The following is a 22,131-nucleotide window of genomic DNA, read 5'->3' on the forward strand; positions in this document are numbered from 1 at the left end:
TGCACTCACTAACTGTAAGTTGCTCTGGATAAGAGCGTCTGCTAAATGACTAAAATGTAAATACCACTGCTAAGGGCTGTTCTTAGGCACGACGCAACGCAGACCTTAGCCGTGGTATATTGGCAATATACCACAAACCCCGAGGTGCCTTATTGCTATTATAAACTGGTTACCAACTTAATCAGAGCAGTAAAAACACGTTTTGTCATACCCGTGGTATACTGTCTGGCGGTCAGCCAATCAGCATTCAGGGCTCGAACCACCCAGTTTATTATGTCATATACCATGGATGTCAGCCAATCAGCATTCAGGGCTGTAACCAACCAGTTTATAACACAACATAAGTTATTGTAACTTTAGTGACACAGGTCAGAAGTACAACAACGGAACCATTTTTTCCAAACACATCATAACGATTGCTGAATGTTGCTGGAATGCAGACATCCAAGATTCTGTTCTCCAGCGTTCTTGAGAGAACATTGACCCCCACATTAGAATCTGTAGAAATCTGTGATTGTGTGTGTGTCTATGTATCCTCCTTCTCTAGCCTCCCGCTGTTTCGACACAACAACAAGGTGATGGTGGACTAATGAAATGTCCATTTATTGAAGCAGCAACAGGGTGATGGTAGACTAATAAAATGTACATTTTAGTCATTTAGCAGAATCTCTTATCCAGAGCGACTTACAGAAGCAATTAGGGTTAAGTGCCTTGCTCAAGGGCACATCAACATATTTTTTCACCTAGTCGGCTTGGGGATTAGAACCAGCGACCTTTCGGTTACTGGCACAACGCTCTTGCCCACTAAGCTACCTGCCGCCCCATGTCCCTGTATTGAAGCACAAACAGGGTAACGGTAGACTAATAAAATGTCCCTGTATTGAAGCACAAACAGGGTGATGGTGGACTAATAAAATGTCCCTGTATTGAACAGGGTGATGGTGAAACACACCTTTTCTCTCTCCTTTCCTCTCTTGGTAAATAACGAGTGTTGACATTCTGAACGATCTTTATCAATGGCAACTTCCTGCTGAACAAACACTGTTATTCATGTGACTTATTTCCGTGTTATGAAGACAAAAGAGTGTGTGTGTGTGTGTGTATGCATGTGTTCATTAGAATGAGACCTGTATTAATCTGTGTGAACACACATCACTCTACAGATATAACTGTTGGATAAGGTGCCACATATACAGGGGCTGGACTCCACCATAAACTACACAGTCAGTTGCTGAACTCCACCATAAACTACACAGTCAGTAGCTGAACTCCACCATAAACTACACAGTCAGTGGCTGGACTCCACCATAAACTACACAGTCAGAAGCTGAACTCCACCATAAACTACACAGTCAGTGGCTGAACTCCACCATAAACTACGCAGTCAGTGGCTGGACTCCACCATAAACTACACAGTCAGTGGCTGGACTCCACCATAAACTACGCAGTCAGTGGCTAAACTCCACCATAAACTCCACATTCAGTTGCCCAACCACTAAGGACACATCCCAATAGTCTCAATCTGCATCCTTCAGTGGCTGAAATCCACCATTACATTTACATTTTAGTCATTTAGCAGACGCTCTTATCCAGAGCGACTTACAGTTAGTGAATACATATATATTTTTTATACTGGCCCCCGTGGGAATCGAACCCACAACCCTGGCATTGCAAACGCCATGCTCTATCAACTGAGCTACATCCCTGCCGGCCATTCCCTCCCCTACCCTGGACGACGCTGGGCCAATTGTGCGCCGCCCATGAGTCTCCCGGTCGCGGCCGGCTGCGACAGAGCCTGGATTCAAACCAGGATCTCTAGTGGCACAGTGATACAGTGCCTTAGAACACTGCGCCACTCAGGAGTACCATGAACTACACAGTCAGTGGCTGGACTCCACCATACACTACACAGTCAGTGGCTGGACTCCACCATAAACTACACAGTCAGTGGCTGTAGGTCAAAAACCAAAACGGGCCTTTAAGGTCCCGAGCACCGATCTTGTGAAACCCTGCTTTAGTGTCTTGACATGGTGCATTCCTCACAGCAGCCAGAAGTGGGCAGTATTTCACTCAACCTGCTGAAGAAGTGATTGGCAGTCAAAGCTTAGTCTAGGCCAGGGGTAAGCAACCCCGTTACTGGAGTGCTGCAGGTAATGCAGGGTGTTGTCCCAACTAGTCTCCACACCAGACCAACTGAACTAAATGATCGGTTGAGTGATTGACAAACTTCAACACACCTGGTCTTCCTGGTCGGTTAAATCCAAAACATAAAGTTCCTGCAGCACTCCAGGACCAGGGTTGTATATTAGGCACAGTACTTCCCAACCCTCTCCTCTGGGACCACCAGACTGGCATACCTGCATCAATTAGTCAAGGGGTTGATGGTTAGTAGACTGAATCAGGTGTGCCAGTTTAGGGCTAAAACAAAAATGTGAAACGTCTGATGGTCCCTGAGGAGAGGGTTGGGAAACCCTGGACTGGGGGCCTCAAGCTTCACTCTAGTGCTGCTTTCCTTTATTCTGGGTGATTGATTGATTATTGGTATATTTGCTATTAGTATTCCAGGCCTGAATCAGTCCCTGATTAGAGGGGAATGATGATGAGGAGGTTTAAGGGTCTTTCTGTACTGTTACTATGGGAAACCTTTTCTCAGTATCAGCAGTGCTGCTGCTGTTGTTAGTCATGTTCACATATAGCTCAGTATGAACGAAGTGTGAACAAACAATTCTTGGAAGTCATTTGGTGTTTCCGTCCTGTGTGTGTGCGTGTTTTCCTGCGTGTATGCATGTTTGCATTAGAATGTGACCTGTATTAATCTGTGTGAACATACATCACTCTACAGATATAACTGTTGGATTAGGTGCTGTCTATACAGTGGCTGGACTCCACCATAAACTACACAGTCATTGGCTGGACTCCACCATAAACTACAAAGTCTTTGGCTGAACTCCACCATAAACTACGCAGTCAGTGGCTGAACTCCACCATAAACTACGCAGTCAGTGGCTGGACTCCACCATAAACTACACAGTAAGTGGCCTAACCACTAAGGCCACATCCCAATAGTCTCAATCTGCATCCTTCCTTTCCTTGTCCCTTTTCATGAACTCCTATCATTTGTAACCACCACAAATCTGACAGACCTCACCATATGAACGCAATATGATGGAACACTATCAACCTACCAGGCCTCTCACATCTCAGTCATAACAAAGGAATGGAACCCTGTCAACCTACCAGGCCTCTCACATCTCAGTCATAACAAAGTAAAGGTAACAACCATAACCAGCAGTATTAGAATACTGCCTAAATCATAACCTGGACATTGGCATGAGAGACAACAGAATAGCGAACACACACACTAATGTACCCAGAGGCCTTCAGTCTTGACATGGTGCATTCTGGGCAGATGAGAGCAGTGTTTAACTCAATCAGCTAAAGGAATGATTGGCAGACAAAGCTTAGACTTGACCAGAGGTAATCAACCCTGTTTCTGGAGCGCATCAGGTACTGCAGGATTTGTCCCAACTAGGCATCACACTGTATGTGGTTGTGTATGTGAAGGGAAAGGGGGATACCTAGTCAGTTTCACAACTGAATGCATTCAACCAAAATGTGTGTTCCACATTTAACCCAACTCTTCTGAATCAGAGAGGTGCAGGGGGCTACCTTAATCGACGTCATCGGCAACCGGGGAGAATGGCAGATTTTTCCACCTGGCTGGCTGGGGGACTTGAACCAGCAACTTTTCAATTACTGGCCCAATGCTCATAACCGCTAGGCTATCTATGTGTGTGTGTGTGTGTGTGTGTGTGTGTGTGTGTGTGTGTGTGTGTGTGTGTGTGTGTGTGTGTGTGTGTGTGTGTGTGTGTGTGTGTGTGTGTGTGTGTGTGTGTGTGTGTGTGTGTGTGTGTGTGTGTGTGTGTACTGTGTTAAGGGGTTTGTGGTTTGATGGGTACTTGTGCCTGTAGGAGCCTGTTCTCAGCGAGAGAGGAGGGACTGTGAAAATTACCATAAGAGCACTGGAAGTTAAACATTTCACTGCTGATTCTGTATCTTCAAATAGAGAGAGAGAGAGAGAGAGAGAGAGAGAGAGAGAGAGAGAGAGAGAGAGAGAGAGAGAGAGAGAGAGAGAGAGAGAGAGAGAGGGGGTATTACAATATTACAGTTTTGTATTACATTTTTGTATTAGATATGTGTTTGTTTATTTGTTCGATTTGTTTTATATAAAATGTGTGAGAGAGAGAGAGAGGGCGAGCGTGAGAGAGAGAAAGATAATTTAAATACATATAAAAAATCCCTCTCTTTTACACTTTGTACCTGTTTTTTTTCTACCAATTCTCTGAAGATTCATCTCCATCAACCTGGTCTCAATTTCCCCAAACCCTTAGACATGGTCCCTAACTCTCTTGACGACATGTATGATGGCTGCACTGAACAAATGTACAACAAGGTGCAGAAGGAATATCTGGAACATGAAAACAACAGGGAAGGGATCTTCAAACAAGCCTGGATGAATGCAGAAAAATGTGCAGGAAAGGCCAAGTCCAATTCTAAAGACAAACTTACACATTTTTTTATTTATTTATTTAACCTTTATTTAACCAGGAAGGGCTCATTGAGATTTAAAATCTCTTTTTCAAGAGCGTCCTGGCCAAGATAGGCAGCACCAAGTCATTACAAAAAATTACAGACAGACAACATGAAAAACTACAAGTAATCTAGTAAAAACCATTCATGAATTCACAAGAGTATAACAATATCAAAAACAGCAAATTAAAAACATTGACAGGTCAGGGAATCAGCCTCAAAATCCTTCATCAGAGATTTAAAAACACCAATCGGGACAAGTTCTTCCAGTTTAAAATTATTTTGTAAGGTGTTCCAAGACGATGGCGCAGAGTACATAAAAGACCTTTTACCAAATTCAGTTCGGACATTTGGAACAGTTAGCAGGATAAAGTCCAGTGAACGAAGAGAGTACCCACCACATTTCTGAACAATAAAAATGCCCAAATAAAAAGGTAGTAAACCCAAAATGGCTTTGTAAATAAAAGTATACCAGTGACTGAGCCTACGAGTGACTAGAGACACATGATCATATCAAGGCTGTCTGTGCTTACACAGCAGGTTCCCCTAAGATATACCCAGTGTTCAACCAAGCAGTCCGGACCAATAGAACAGAGTACACAACCTCCTTCCAGTTCCACTCCCTGCATTTCCTGCTGACTGACGCCATTCGCCTCCTGAAACTAAACCAACAGACCTGTCACACCACATACCGGAGAACCAACATGGAGTTTGGAGGTGAAGTTAACAAAATAATCAGATTCGGCTTCTTTGCCTCCAGCTCTCTTGAGAAGGGAATTTAAAAAAAAATTGGAGAAAAGTCTTGCTTTTACATAAATACATGTTTTGCCGCTAATCTGAAGTCCTACCCCAACATGGGGAATCATGAAAAGGAGGTGTTGATTCCATCGTATGAAGTGTTCAAAGTTGCTGCCGTGCTGAAGAAAGAAAATGATAAAAACCTTTGGTGCGATGTTGTGTACAAACTAGAGAGTATCAAACCCCCCAAGAGTAACCTGAATTGCAACATTTTTAAGAAGCCAATTATTAATTAAGAAAATCTATGTTGATCTTGAGTAATTGTCCCTAAAGAGGATTTAAATAAAACAGCCAGGCTGCTTATCCTTCTTAAAGTAAATAAAGTCAAACAATGTGTTTTCAGTGTCTGAAGCTTTTATTGTATTAAGTTTATTGTTCATTGGTGGATGTTACATACAAACCTCATCCTGACTACCTGAAATAGTGATTATTAAGATGTATGTACTAGCCTGTGTATCAGACTCCATAGGAGACTTTAAAGCACTTACAGTAAATGTCTTCTGCAACTTCTGGCAAATTGAATAAAGAAAATCATTGAGCTTGACTACAGTAAGTCTCGTCCATTTTGTTTTCACTTTCACTGGACCACGTTTAGACAAACTGAAGTTACAACATTACATTAAGTCAATTCTGGACGTCTCTTCACAAATCGCCCCGCCCCGATTAGCCCACAGGCATGTCACCCATCACCGGCTGATTCTCATAAGTGGTGGGGCCCTGCCCCTGCCGTCTTTGATTGGCTCCGAAGTTTATACTACGGGCCTCAAGGTTTGCCGTTGTGCTGTTTTCTTTATTCCCTGATAGCTGATTAATTGATGGGTTAATTGATCGACTGATCGATCAATCAATTGATTGATTAGTGGTATATTGGATATGAGTATTTCATGCCTGAATCAGTCCCTGATCAGAGGGGAAGGATGATGATGAGGTTTAAGGGTCTTTCTGTACTGTTACTATGGGTAACCTTTTCTCAGTATCAGCAGTGCTGCTGCTGGTGTTAGTCATGTTCACATATAGCTCAGTATGAAAGAAGTGTGACATTTTCTTTTATCAGAAGCCATGTGGTGTTTCCTGCCTGTGTGTGTGTGTGTGTGTGTGTGTGTGTGTGTGTGTGTGTGTGTGTGTGTGTGTGTGTGTGTGTTAGCATGTATACATATGTTCTTTAGAAAGTGACGTGTATTAATCTGTGTGAACACACATCACTCTACAGATATAACTGCTGGATAAGGTGCCACATATACAGGGGCTGAACTCCACCATAAACTACACAGTCAGTGGCTGAACTCCACCATAAACTACACAGTCAGTGGCTGAACTCCACCATAAACTACACAGTCAGTGGCTGAACTCCACCATAAACTACACAGTCAGTGGCTGGACTCCACCATAAACTACACAGTCAGTGGCTGAACTCCACCATAAACTACACAGTCAGTGGCTGGACTCAACCATAAACTACACAGTCAGTGGCTGGACTCCACCATAAACTACACAGTCAGTGGCTGGACTCCACCATAAACTACACAGTCAGTGGCTGGACTCCACCATAAACTACACAGTCAGTGGCTGGACTCCACCATAAACTACACAGTCAGTGGCTGGACTCCACCATAAACTACACAGTCAGTGACTGGACTCCACCATAAACTACACAGTCAGTGGCTGGATTCCACCATAAACTACACAGTCAGTGGCTGGACTCCACCATAAACTACACAGTCAGTGGCTGGACTCCACCATAAACTACACAGTCAGTGGCTGGACTCAACCATAAACTACACAGTCAGTGGCTGGACTCAACCATAAACTACACAGTCAGTGGCTGGACTCCACCATAAACTACACAGTCAGTGGCTGGACTCAACCATAAACTACACAGTCAGTGGCTGGACTCAACCATAAACTACACAGTCAGTGGCTGGACTCCACCATTAACTACACAGTCAGTGGCTGGACTCCACCATAAACTACACAGTCATTGGCTGGACTCCACCATAAACTACACAGTCAGTGGCTGGACTCCACCATAAACTACACAGTCAGTGGCTTGACTCCACCATAAACTACACAGTCAGTGGCTGGACTCCACCATAAACTACACAGTCAGTGGCTGGACTCCACCATAAACTACACAGTCAGTGGCTGGACTCCACCATAAACTACACAGTCAGTGGCTGGACTCCACCATAAACTACACAGTCAGTGGCTGGACTCCACCATAAACTACACAGTCAGTGGCTGGACTCCACCATAAACTACACAGTCAGTGGCTGGACTCCACCATAAACTACACAGTCAGTGGCTGGACTCCACCATAAACTACACAGTCAGTGGCTGGACTCCACCATAAACTACACAGTCAGTGGCTGGACTCCACCATAAACTACACAGTCAGTGGCTGGACTCAACCATAAACTACACAGTCAGTGGCTGGACTCAACCATAAACTACAAAGTCAGTGGCTGGACTCCACAATAAACTACACAGTCATTGGCTGGACTCCACCGTAAACTACACAGTCATTGGCTGAATTCCACCATAAACTGCACAGTCAGTGGCCTAACCACTAGGGCCACATCCCAATAGTCTCAATATGCGTCCTTCCTTTCCTTGTCCCTTTTCATTATCCCTTATCATTTGTAACCACCACAATCACCATATGAACGCAATATGATGGAACGCTGTTAACCTACCAGACCTCTCACATCTCAGTCATAACAAAGGAATGGAACCCTGTCAACCTACCAGACCTCTCACATCTCAGTCATAACAACCATAACCAGCAGTATTAGAATATTGTAATAATGTCTAAGTCATACCCTGGACACTGGCATGAGAGGCTACTGAAAAGCAAACACACACTAATGTACCTAAAAGCCTTTAGTGCAGCGTTTCCCAATCTCGGTCCTCGGGACCCCAAGGGGTGCACGGTTTGGTTTTTGCACGAACAATACACTGCTGTTTCAACTTATCAAAGCCTGATGATTAGTTTAATCAGCTGTGTAGTGCTAGGGCAAAAACCAAAACGTGCACCCTTTGGGGGTCCCAAGGACCAAGTTTGGGAAACACTACTTTAGTGTCTTGACACGGTGCATTCCTCAAAGCAGCCAGAAGAGGGCAGTATTTCACTCAACCAGCTGAAGGAATGATTGGCAGACTGAGCTTAGTCTAGGCCAGGGGTAAGCAACCCCGTTACTGGAGTGCTGCAGGTACTGCAGGGTGTTGTCCCAACTAGGCTCCACACCAGACCAACTGAACTAAATGATCGGTTGAGTGATTGACAAACTTCAACACACCTGGTCTTCCTGGTGGGTTAAATCCAAAACATAAAGTTCCTGAAGCACTCCAGGACCAGGGTTGTATATTAGGCACAGTACTTCCCAACCCTCTCCTCTGGGACCACCAGACTGGCACACCTGCATTAATTAGTCAAGGGGTTGATGGTTAGTAGAGTGAATCAGGTGTGCCAGTTTAGGGCTAAAACAAAAATGTGAAACGTCTGGTAGTCCCTGAGGAGAGGGTTGGGAAACCCTGGACTGGGGGCTTCAAGCTTCACTGTAGTGCTGCTTTCCATTATTCTGGGGGATTGATTGATTATTGGTATATTTGCTATTAGTATTCCAGGACTGAATCAGTCCCTGATTAGAGGGGAAGGACGATGAGGAGGTTTAAGGGTCTTTCTGTACTGTTACTATGGGGAACCTTTTCTCAGTATCAGCAGTGCTGCTGCTGTTGTTAGTCATGTTCACATATAGCTCAGTATGAACGAAGTGTGAAAAAACAATTCTCGGAAGTCATTTGGTGTTTCCGTCCTGTGTGTGTGCGTGTTTTCCTGCGTGTATGCATATTTGCATTAGAATGTGACCTGTATTAATCTGTGTGAACATACATCACTCTACAGATATAACTGTTGGATTAGGTGCTGTCTATACAGTGGCTGGACTCCACCATAAACTATACAGTCATTGGCTGGACCATACCATAAACTACACAGTCATTGGCTGGACTCCACCATAAACTACAAAGTCTTTGGCTGGACTCCACCATAAACTACACAGTCTTTGGCTGAACTCCACCATAAACTACGCAGTCAGTGGCTGAACTCCACCATAAACTACACATTCAGTGGCCTAACCACTAAGGCCACATCCCAATAGACTCAATCTGCATCCTTCCTTTCCTTGTCCCTTTTCATGAACTCCTATCATTTGTAACCACCACAAATCTGACAGACCTCACCATATGAACGCAATATGATGGAACACTATCAACCTACCAGGCCTCTCACATCTCAGTCATAACAAAGGAATGGAACCCTGTCAATCTACCAGGTCTCTCACATCTCAGTCATAACAAAGGAACCCTGTCAACCTACCAGTCCTCTCACATCTCAGTCATAACAAAGGAACCCTGTCAACCTGTCAACCTACCAGTCCTCTCACATCTCAGTCATAACAAAGGAATTGAACACTATCAACCTACCAGTCCTCTCACATCTCAGTCATAACAAAATAAAGGTAACAACCATAACCAGTAGTATTAGAATACTGCCTAAATCATAACCTGGACATTGGCATGAGACACAACAGAATAGCGAACACACACACTAATGTACCCAGAGGCCTTTAGTCTTGACATGGTGCATTCTGGGCAGAAGAGGGCAGTGTTTAACTCAACCAGATAAAGGAATGATTGGCAGACAAAGCTTAGTCTAGGCCAGAGGAAATCAACCCTATTTGTGGAGGGCATCAGGTACTGCAGGATTTTGTCCCAACTAGGCATCACACTGTATGTGTGTGAGTATGTGAAGGGAAAGGGGCATACCTAGTCAGTTCCACAACTGAATGCATTCAACCAAAATGTGTCTTCCACATTTAACCCAACCCTTCTGAATCAGAGAGGTGCAGGGGGCTACCTTAATCGACGTCATCGGCAACCGGGGAAAATGGCAGATTTTTCCACCTGGCTGGCTGGGGGACTTGAACCAGCAACTTTTCAATTACTGGCCCAATGCTCTTAACCGCTAGGCTGTGTGTGTGTGTGTGTGTGTGTGTGTGTGTGTGTGTGTGTGTGTGTGTGTGTGTGTGTGTGTGTGTGTGCTAAGGGGTTTGTGGTTTGAGGGGTACTTGTATCTGTAGGTTTCTGTTCTCAGCAAGAGAGGAGGGACTATGAAAATAACCACAAGAGCGCTGGTATAACAAGGCCCCCTGAAGGCTGAACATTTCAATGCTGATTCTGTATCTTAAAAGGCAATTCATCTCCATTACAAGTTGACATTGGACCAACATATTTTGACATCATGGCAAGACACAAGATCCTAACCTTTACTGTGATGTATTTCATTCAGGCTTGGACTTTGGGTGTGGACTCCAAGATGGTAAGAGAATAAACTATTTAGAGAGAGAGAGCGAGAGCGAGAGCGAGAGAGCGAGAGCGAGAGCGAGAGAGCGAGAGCGAGAGCGAGAGAGAGAGAGACAGAGAGAGAGAGAGAGATATAGAGAGAGACAGAGAGAGAGAGAGAGAGAGAGAGAGGGACAGAGAGAGAAAGATCATTTAAATATATACAAAAAATCCCTCTCTTTTACACTTTGTACCTGTTTTTTTTCTACCAATTCTCTGAAGGTTCATCTCCGTCAACCTGGTCTCAATTCCCCCATACCCTTAGACATGGTCCCTAACTCTGTTGACGACATGTATGACGGCTGCACTAAACAAATGTACAACAAGGTGCAGAAGGAATATCTGGAACATGAAAACAACAGGGAAGGGATCTTCAAACAAGCCTGGATGAATGCAGAAAAATGTGCAAGAAAGGCCAAGTCCAATTCTAAAGGCAAACTTACACATGATCATATCAAGGCTATCTGTGCTTACACAGCAGGTTTCCCTAAGATATACCCAGTGTTCAACCAAGCAGTCCGGACCAAAAGAACAGAGTACACAACCTCCTTCCAGTTCCACTCCCTGCATTTCCTGCTGACTGACGCCATTCGCCTCCTGAAACTAAACCAACAGACCTGTCACACCACATACCGGAGAACCAACATGGAGTTTGAAGGTGAAGTTAACCAAATCATCAGATTCGGCTTCTTTGCCTCCAGCTCTCTTGAGAAGGGAATTTCAAAAAAATTTGGAGAAAAGTCTTGCTTTGACATAAATACATGTTTTGGCGCTGATCTGAAGTCCTTCCCCAAAATGGGGAATCATGAAAAGGAGGTGTTGATTCCACCATATGAAGTGTTCAAAGTTACTGCCGTGATGATGAAAGTAAATGATGAAAACCTTTGGTGCGATTTTGTGTACAAACTAGAGAGTATCAAACTCCCTGAGAGTAACCTGAATTGCAGCATTTTTAAGAAGCCAATTATTAATTAAGAAAATCTATGTTGATCTTGAGTAATTGTCCCTAAATAGGATTTAAATCAAACAGCCAGGCTGCTTATCCTTCTTAAAGTAAATAAAGCCAAACAATGTGTTTTCAGTGTGTAAAGCTTTTATTGTATTAAGTTAATTGGTTCATTGGTGGATGTTACATACAAACCTTATCCTGACTACCTGAAATAGTGATTATTAAGATGTTTGTACTAGCCTTTGTATCAGACTCCATAGGAGACTTTAAAGCACTTACAGTAAATGTCTTCTGCAACTTCTGGCAAAATGAATAAAGAAAATCATTGAGCTTGACTACAGTAAGTCTCGTCCATTTTGTTTTCACTTTCACTGTACCACGTTTAGACAAACTAAAGTTACAACATTACATTAAGTCAATTCTGGACGTCTCTTCACAAATCGCCCCGCCCCGATTAGCCCACAGGCATGTCACCCATCACCGGCTGATTCTCATAAGTGGTGGGGCCCTGCCCCTGCCGTCCTTCATTGGCTCCGAAGTTTATACTAGGGTCCTCAAGGTTTGCCGTAGTGCTGTTTTCTTTATTCCCTGATAGCTGATTAATTGATGGGTTAATTGATCGACTGATCGATCAATCAATTGATTGATTAGTGGTATATTGGATATGAGTATTTCATGCCTGAATCAGTCCCTGATTAGAGGGGAAGGATGATGATGAGGTTTAAGGGTCTCTCTGTACTGTTACTATGGGTAACCTTTTCTCAGTATCAGCAGTGCTGCTGCTGGTGCTAGTCATGTTCACATATAGCTCAGTATGAAAGAAGTGTGACATTTTTTTTATCAGAAGCCATGTGGTGTTTCCTGCCTGTGTGTGTGTGTGTGTGTGTGTGTGTGTGTGTGTGTTCTTTAGAATGTGACCTGTATTAATCTGTGTGAACATACATCACTCTACAGATATAACTGTTGGATTAGGTGCTGTCTATACAGTGGCTGGACTCCACCATAAACTACACAGTCATTGGCTGGACTCCACCATAAACTACACAGTCATTGGCTGGACTCCACCATAAACTACACAGTCAGTGGCTGAACTCCACCATAAACTACACAGTCAGTGGCTGAACTCCACCATAAACTACACAGTCAGTGGCTGAACTCCACCATAAACTACACAGTCATTGGCTGAACTCCACCATAAACCCCACAGTCAGTGGCTGAACTCCATCATAAACTACACAGTCAGTGGCTGAACTCCACCATAAACTCCACAGTCAGTGGCTGGGCTCCATCATAAACTACGCAGTCAGTGGCTGGGCACCACCATAAACTACACAGTCAGTAGCTGGACTCCACCATAAACTACACAGTCATTGGCTGGACTCCACAATAAACTACACGGTAAGTGACTGTACTCTACCATAAACACCACAGTCATTGGCTGAACTCCACCATAAACTACACAGTCAGTGGCTGAACTCCACCATAAACTACACAGTCAGTGGCTGAACTCCACCATAAACTCCACAGTCAGTGGCTGAACTCCATCATAAACTACACAGTCAGTGGCTGAACTCCACCATAAACTCCACAGTCAGTGGCTGGGCTCCATCATAAACTACACAGTCAGTGGCTGGACACCACCATAAACTACACAGTCAGTAGCTGGACTCCACCATAAACTACACAGTCATTGGCTGGACTCCACAATAAACTACACGGTAAGTGACTGTACTCTACCATAAACACCACAGTCATTGGCTGAACTCCACCATAAATTCCACAGACATTGGCTGAACTCCACCATAAACTCCACAGTCATTGGCTGAACTCCACCATAAACTCCACAGTCATTGGCTGAACTCCACCATAAACTACACAGTCAGTGGCTGGACTCCACCATAAACTACACCGTTAGTGGCTGGACTCCACCATAAACTACACATTTAGTGACTGACCTCCACCATAAACTACACAGTCAGTGAGTATGTGAAGGGAAAGGGGCATACCTAGTCAGTTGCACAACTGAATGCATTCAACCAAAATGTGTCTTCCACATTTAACCCAACCCTTCTGAATCAGAGAGGTGCAGGGGGCTACCTTAATCGACGTCATCGGCAACCGGGGAGAATGGCAGATTTTTCCACCTGGCTGGCTGGGGGACTTGAACCAGCAACTTTTCAATTACTGGCCCAATGCTCATAACCGCTAGGCTATCTATGTGTGTGTGTGTGTGTGTGTGTGTGTGTGTGTACTGTGCTAAGGGGTTTGTGGTTTGATGGGTACTTGTGCCTGTAGGTTTCTGTTCTCAGCAAGAGAGGAGGGACTGTGAAAATTACCATAAGAGCACTGGCATAACAAGGCCCCCTGAAAGCTGAACATTTCAATGCTGATTCTGTATCTTCAAATAGAGAGAGAGAGAGAGAGAGAGAGAGAGAGAGAGAGAGAGAGAGAGAGAGAGAGAGAGAGAGAGAGAGAGAGGGGGTATTACAATATTACAGTTTTGTATTACATTTTTGTATTAGATATGTGTTTGTTTATTTGTTCGATTTGTTTTATATAAAATGTGGAAAAACGGAAGGGGTCTGAATACTTTCCGAATGCACTCTATATAAATATATATATATATACAGTAGGGGAAAAAAAGTATTTAGTCAGCCACCAATTGTGCAAGTTCTCCCACTTAAAAAGATGAGAGAGGCCTGTAATTTTCATCATAGGTACACGTCAACTATGACAGACAAATTGAGGAAAAAAATTCAGAAAATCACATTGTAGGATTTTTAATAAATTTATTTGCAAATTATGGTGGAAAATAAGTATTTGGTCACCTACAAAAAAAGCAAGATTTCTGGCTCTCACAGACCTGTAACTTCCTCTTTAAGAGGCTACTCTGTCCTCCACTCGTTACCTGTATTAATGGCACCTGTTTGAACTTATCAGTATAAAAGACACCTGTCCACAACCTCAAACAGTCACACTCCAAACTCCACTATGGCCAAGACCAAAGCGCTGTCAAAGGACACCAGAAACAAAATTGTAGACCTGCACCAGGCTGGGAAGACTGAATCTGCAATAGGTAAGCAGCTTGGTTTGAAGAAATCAACTGTGGGAGCAATTATTAGGAAATGGAAGACATACAAGACCACTGATAATCTCCCTCGATCTGGGGCTCCACGCAAGATCTCACCCCGTGGGGTCAAAATGATCACAAGAACGGTGAGCAAAAATCCCAGAACCACACGGGGGGACCTAGTGAATGACCTCCAGAGAGCTGGGACCAAAGTAACAAAGCCTACCATCAGTAACACACTACGCCGCCAGGGACTCAAATCCTGCAGTGCCAGACGTGTCCCCCTGCTTAAGCCAGTACATGTCCAGGCCCGTCTGAAGTTTGCTATAGTGCATTTGGATGATCCAGAAGAGGATTGGGAGAATGTTATATGGTCAGATGAAACCAAAATATAACTTTTTGGTAAAAACTCAACTCGTCGTGTTTGGAGGACAAAGAATGCTGAGTTGCATCCAAAGAACACCATACCTACTGTGAAGCATGGGGGTGGAAACATCATGCTTTGGGGCTGTTTTTCTGCAAAGGGACCAGGATGACTGATCCGTGTAAAGGAAAGAATGAATGGGGCCATGTATCGTGAGATTTTGAGTGAAAACCTCCTTCCATCAGCAAGGGCATTGAAGATGAAACGTGGCTGGGTCTTTCAGCATGACAATGATCCCAAACACACCGCCCGGGCAACGAAGGAGTGGCTTCGTAAGAAGCATTTCAAGGTCCTGGAGTGGCCTAGCCAGTCTCCAGATCTCAACCCCATAGAAAATCATTGGAGGGAGTTGAAAGTCCGTGTTGCCCAGCGACAGCCCCAAAACATCACTGCTCTAGAGGAGATCTGCATGGAGGAATGGGCCAAAATACCAGCAACAGTGTGTGAAAACCTTGTGAAGACTTACAGAAAACGTTTGACCTGTGTCAATACCAACAAAGGGTATATAACAAAGTATTGAGAAACTTTTGTTATTGACCAAATACTTATTTTCCACCATAATTTGCAAATAAATTCATAAAAAAAACTACAATGTGATTTTCTGGATTTTTTTCCCTAATTTTGTCTGTCATAGTTGACGTGTACCTATGATGAAAATTACAGGCCTCTCTCATCTTTTTAAGTGGGAGAACTTGCACAATTGGTGGCTGACTAAATACTTTTTTCCCCACTGTATATATATATATATATATATATATATATATAGTATTATAGCTACTACTTTTATTGTTGTCACTGTTGTTTTCATAATTGTGTGTATCACTTTGCTTTGGCAACATTTACGTTGTTATTCATGCCATTAAAGCATATTGAATTTGAATTAATTAATTAGAGAAAGCGAGAGAGAGAGAGAGACAGAGAGAGCGGGGGGAGGGGGAGCGCGAGAGAGAGAGAGAGAGAGAGAGAGAGGGAGAGCGTGAGAGAGAGAAAGATAATTTAAATATATATAAAAAAATCCCTCTCTTTTACACTTTGTACCTGTTTTTTTTCTATCAATTCTCTGAAGGTTCATCTCCGTCAACCTGGTCTCAATTCCCCCATACCCTTAGACATGGTCCCTAACTCTCTTGACGACATGTATGACGGCTGCACTGAACAAATGTACAACAAGGTGCAGAAGGAATATCTGGAACATGAAAACAACAGGGAAGGGATCTTCAAACAAGCCTGGATGAATGCAGAAAAATGTGCAAGAAAGGCCAAGTCCAATTCTAAAGGCAAACTTACACATGATCATATCAAGGCTATCTGTGCTTACACAGCAGGTTTCCCTAAGATATACCCAGTGTTCAACCAAGCAGTCCGGACCAAAAGAACAGAGTACACAACCTCCTTCCAGTTCCACTCCCTGCATTTCCTGCTGACTGACGCCATTCGCCTCCTGAAACTAAACCAACAGACCTGTCACACCACATACCGGAGAACCAACATGGAGTTTGGAGGTGAAGTTAACAAAATAATCAGATTCGGCTTATTTGCCTCCAGCTCTCTTGAGAAGGGAATTTCAAAAAAAATTGGAGACAAGTCTTGCTTTGACATAAATACATGTTTTGCCGCTAATCTGAAGTCCTACCCCAACATGGGGAATCATGAAAAGGAGGTGTTGATTCCACCGTATGAAGTGTTCAAAGTTACTGCCGTGATGAAGAAAGAAAATGATGAAAACCTTTGGTGCGATGTTGTGTACAAACTAGAGAGTATCAAACCCCCCAAGAGTAACCTGAATTGCAACATTTTTAAGAAGCCAATTATTAATTAAGAAAATCTATGTTGATCTTGAGTAATTGTCCCTAAATAGGATTCAAATCAAACAGCCAGGCTGCTTATCCTTCTTAAAGTAAATAAAGCCAAACAATGTGTTTTCAGTGTGTAAAGCTTTTATTGTATTAAGTTAATTGGTTCATTGGTGGATGTTACATACAAACCTCATCCTGACTACCTGAAATAGTGATTATTAAGATGTTTGTACTAGCCTTTGTATCAGACTCCATAGGAGACTTTAAAGCACTTACAGTAAATGTCTTCTGCAACTTCTGGCAAAATGAATAAAGAAAATCATTGAGCTTGACTACAGTAAGTCTCGTCCATTTTGTTTTCACTTTCACTGTACCACGTTTAGACAAACTAAAGTTACAACATTACATTAAGTCAATTCTGGACGACTCTTCACAAATCGCCCCGCCCCGATTAGCCCACAGGCATGTCACCCATCACCGGCTGATTCTCATAAGTGGTGGGGCCCTGCCCCTGCCGTCCTTGATTGGCTCCGAAGTTTATACTAGGGGCCTCAAGGTTTGCCGTAGTGCTGTTTTCTTTATTCCCTGATAGCTGATTAATTGATGGGTTAATTGATCGACTGATCGATCAATCAATTGATTGATTAGTGGTATATTGGATATGAGTATTTCATGCCTGAATCAGTCCCTGATCAGAGGGGAAGGATGATGATGAGGTTTAAGGGTCTTTCCGTACTGTTACTATGGGTAACCTTTTCTCAGTATCAGCAGTGCTGCTGCTGGTGTTAGTCATGTTCACATATAGCTCAGTATGAAAGAAGTGTGACTTTTTATCAGAAGCCATGTGATGTTTCCTGCCTGCCTGTGTGTGTGTGTGTGTGTGTGTGTGTGTGTGTGTGTGTGTGTGTGTGTTAGCATGTATGCATATGTTCTTTAGAAAGTGACCTGTATTGATCTGTGTGTACACACATCACTCTACAGATATAACTGTTGGATAAGGTGCCACCTATACAGGGGCTGGCTATAAACTACACAGTCAGTGGCTGGACTCCACCATAAACTACACAGTCAGTGGCTGAACTCCACCATAAATTCCACAGACATTGACTGAACTCCACCATAAATTCCACAGTCATTGGCTGAACTCCACCATAAATTCCAAAGACATTGGCTGAACTCCACCATAAACTACACCGTTAGTGGCTGGACTCCACCATAAACTACACATTTAGTGACTGAACTCCACCATAAACTACACAGTCAGTTGCTGGACTCCACCATAAACTACACAGTCATTGGCTGGACTCCACCGTAAACTACACAGTCATTGGCTGAACTCCACCATAAACTGCACAGTCAGTGGCCCAAACACTAGGGCCACATCCCAATAGTCTCAATATGCGTCCTTCCTTTCCTCGTCCCTTTTCATTATGCCCTATCATTTGTAACCACCACAATCACCATATGAACGCAATATGATGGAACCCTGTCAACCTACCAGGCCTCTCAAATCTCAGTCATAACAAAGGAATGGAACCCTGTCAACCTACCAGGCCTCTCACATCTCAGTCATAACAAAGGAATGGAACCCTGTCAACCTACCAGGTCTCTCACATCTCAGTCATAACAAAGGAATGGAACCCTGTCAACCTACCAGGTCTCTCACATCTCAGTCATAACAAAGGAATGGAACCGTATAAACCTACCAGGTCTCTCACATCTCAGTCATAAAAAAGGAATGGAACCCTGTCAACCTACCAGGTCTCTCACATCTCAGTCATAACAAAGGAATGGAACCCTGTCAACCTACCAGGTCTCTCACATCTCAGTCATAACAAAGTAATTGAACACTATCAACCTTCCAAGCCTCTCACATCTCAGTCATAACAAAAGAAAGGTAACAACCATAACCAGCAGTATTAGAATATTGGAATACTCTCTAAATCATACCCTGGACACTGGCATGAGAGGCCACTGAAAAGCAAACACACACTAATGTACCTAAAAGCCTTTAGTGCAGCGTTTCCCAATCTCGGTCCTCGGGACCCCAAGGGGTGCACGGTTTGGTTTTTGCACGAACAATACACTGCTGTTTCAACTTATCAAAGCCTGATGATTAGTTTAATCAGCTGTGTAGTGCTAGGGCAAAAACCAAAACGTTCACCCTTTGGGGTCCCAAGGACCGAGTTTGGGAAACACTACTTTAGTGTCTTGACACGGTGCATTTCTCACAGCAGCCAGAAGAGGGCAGTATTTAACTCAACCAGCTGAAGGAATGATTGGCAGACTGAGCTTAGTCTAGGCCAGGGGTAAGCAACCCCGTTACTGGAGTGCTGCAGGTACTGCAGGGTGTTGTCCCAACTAGGCTCCACACCAGACCAACTGAACTAAATGATCGGTTCAGTGATTGACAAACTTCAACACACCTGGTCTGCCTGGTCGGTTAAATCCAAAACATAAAGTTCCTGAAGCACTCCAGGACCAGGGTTGTATATTAGGCACAGTACTTCCCAACCCTCTCCTCTGGAACAACCAGACTGGCACACCTGCATCAATTAGTCAAGGGGTTGATGGTTAGTAGACTGAATCAGGTGTGCCAGTTTAGGGCTAAAACAAAAATGTGAAACGTCTGGTAGTCCCTGAGGAGAGGGTTGGGAAACCCTGGACTGGGGGCCTCAAGCTTCACTGTAGTGCTGCTTTCCTTTATTCTGGGTGATTGATTGATTATTTGTATATTTGCTATTAGTATTCCAGGCCTGAATCAGTCCCTGATTAGAGGGGAAGGATGATGATGAGGTTTAAGGGTCTTTCTTTACTGTTACTATGGGAAACCTTTTCTCAGTATCAGCAGTGCTGTTGCTGCTGTTAGTCATGTTCACATATAGCTCAGTATGAACGAAGTGTGAACAAACAATTCTCGGAAGTCATTTGGTGTTTCCGTCCTGTGTGTGTGCGTATTTTCCTGCCTGTATGCATATTTGCATTAGAATGTGACCTGTATTAATCTGTGTGAACATACATCACTCTACAGATATAACTGTTGGATTAGGTGCTGTCTATACAGTGGCTGGACTCCACCATAAACTACACAGTCAGTGGCTGGACTCCACCATAAACTACACAGTCAGTGGCTGAACTCCACCATAAACTACGCAGTCAGTGGCTGGACTCCACCATAAACTACACATTCAGTGGCTGGACTCCACCATAAACTACACATTCAGTGGCTGGACTCCACCATAAACTACACATTCAGTGACTGGACTCCACCATAAACTACACAGTCAGTGGCTGAACTCCACCATAAACTACACAGTCAGTGGCCTAACCACTAAGGCCACATCCCAATAGTCTCAATCTGCATCCTTCCTTTCCTTGTCCCTTTTCATGAACTCCTATCATTTGTAACCACCACAAATCTGACAGACCTCACCATATGAACGCAATATGATGGAACACTATCAACCTACCAGGCCTCTCACATCTCAGTCATAACAAAGGAATGGAACCCTATTAACCTACCAGGCCTCTCACATCTCAGTCATAACAAAGGAAAGGTAACAACCATAACCAGCATTATTTGAATATTAGAATACTGCCTAAATCATAACCTGGACATTGGCATGAGACACAACAGAATAGCGAACACACACACTAATGTTCCCAGAGGCCTTTAGTCTTGACTGTGCATTCTGGGCAGAAGAGGGCAGTGTTTAACTCAACCAGATAAAGGAATGATTGGCAGACAAAGCTTAGACTAGGCCAGAGGAAATCAACCCTATTTGTGGAGGGCATCAGGTACTGCAGGATTTTGTCCCAACTAGGCATCACACTGTATGTGTGTGAGTATGTGAAGGGAAAGGGGCATACCTAGTCAGTTGCACAACTGAATGCATTCAACCAAAATGTGTCTTCCACATTTAACCCAACCCTTCTGAATCAGAGAGGTGCAGGGGGCTACCTTAATCGACGTCATCTGCAACCGGGGAAAATGGCAGATTTTTCCACCTGGCTGGCTGGGGGACTTGAACCAGCAACTTTTCAATTACTGGCCCAATGCTCTTAACCGCTAGGCGTGTGTGTGTGTGTGTGTGTGTGTGTGTGTGTGTGTGTGTGTGTGTGTGTGTGTGTGTGTGTGTGTGTGTGTGTGTGTGTGTGTGTGTGTGTGTGTGTGTGTGTGTGTGTGTAAAGGGGTTTGTGGTTTGATGGGTACTTGAGCCTGTAGGAGCCTGTTCTCAGCAAGAGAGGAGGGACTGTGAAAATTACCATAAGAGCGCTGGTATAACAAGGCCCCCTGAAAGCTTACTTACTTACTTACTTTATTGTCCCCATGGGGAAATTTTGTTGCATTGTCATGTACACATTTAAAGTGGCGTTAAATACAAAACAAGATTGACAATACAACTTTCAATAACAGTCACGCACCAATAAAAGTAAGAAATAAGAAATAAAACATTAAAACATTTAAAACAAAGACTAGCCTGCTGGCCTTACGGGGTCAATGGGAACATTTGCCCGAGCTATTTAAGAGGGATATCACACCTGGCACAAATGTGCCAGCTGAACATTTCAATGCTGATTCTGTATCTTCAAATAGAGAGAGAGAGAGAGAGAGAGAGAGAGAGAGAGAGAGAGAGAGAGAGAGAGAGAGAGAGAGAAAGAGAGAGAGAGAGAGAGAGAGAGAGAGGGTATTACAATATTACAGTTTTGTATTACATTTTTGTATTAGATATGTGTTTGTTTATTTGTTCGATTTGTTTTATATAAAATGTGGAAAAACGGAAGGGGTCTGAATACTTTCCGAATGCACTATATATATATATATATATATATATACAGTGGGGGAAAAAAGTATTTAGTCAGCCACCAATTGTGCAAGTTCTCCCACTTAAAAAGATGAGAGAGGCCTGTAATTTTCATCATAGGTACACGTCAACTATGACAGACAAATTGAGGGAAAAAAATCCAGAAAATCACATTGTAGGATTTTTAATGAATTTATTTGCAAATTATGGTGGAAAATAAGTATTTGGTCACCTACAAACAAGCAAGATTTCTGGCTCTCACAGACCTGTAACTTCCTCTTTAAGAGACTACTCTGTCC

At 43.5% G+C, this 22,131-nt stretch overlaps 2 protein-coding genes and 2 pseudogenes across 2 annotated transcripts; all 4 read left to right on the plus strand.

Moving 5' to 3' along the window:
- The first annotated feature begins 285 nt into the window (after nt 1-285).
- On the plus strand, nt 286-5,624 carry LOC121559499 (annotated as a pseudogene).
- A 4,989-nt stretch (nt 5,625-10,613) lies between these two features.
- LOC121559494 (erythroblast NAD(P)(+)--arginine ADP-ribosyltransferase-like) lies at nt 10,614-12,072 on the plus strand. The gene is made up of 2 exons (XM_041872732.2): nt 10,614-10,765; nt 11,011-12,072. The coding sequence occupies exons 1-2, from the start codon at nt 10,688-10,690 to the stop codon at nt 11,761-11,763; spliced, it is 831 nt and encodes a 276-aa protein (XP_041728666.1). The 5' UTR covers nt 10,614-10,687; the 3' UTR covers nt 11,764-12,072.
- Nucleotides 12,073-16,288: 4,216 nt separating this feature from the next.
- LOC121559834 (T-cell ecto-ADP-ribosyltransferase 1-like) lies at nt 16,289-17,050 on the plus strand (the record flags this gene model as incomplete). The annotated part of the gene is made up of 1 exon (XM_041872912.1): nt 16,289-17,050. A coding segment is annotated over one exon (762 nt), but the record flags the coding sequence as incomplete, so codon positions are not given.
- A 200-nt stretch (nt 17,051-17,250) lies between these two features.
- Nucleotides 17,251-22,131, plus strand: part of LOC121559830 — a 7,240-nt pseudogene continuing 2,359 nt past the window's right edge.

This window comes from Coregonus clupeaformis, unplaced genomic scaffold (genome assembly GCF_020615455.1).
Source record: "Coregonus clupeaformis isolate EN_2021a unplaced genomic scaffold, ASM2061545v1 scaf1707, whole genome shotgun sequence".
Classification (NCBI taxonomy): Eukaryota; Metazoa; Chordata; class Actinopteri; order Salmoniformes; family Salmonidae; genus Coregonus; species Coregonus clupeaformis.

Bases quoted from the DNA above. Each gene is read 5' to 3' on its own strand.
- LOC121559494 (XM_041872732.2), top strand. From the start codon at position 10,688: ATGGCAAGACACAAGATCCTAACCTTTACTGTGATGTATTTCATTCAG. The intron at 10,766-11,010 runs GTAAGAGAATAA...AATTCTCTGAAG, and splicing joins TGGGTGTGGACTCCAAGATG to GTTCATCTCCGTCAACCTGG.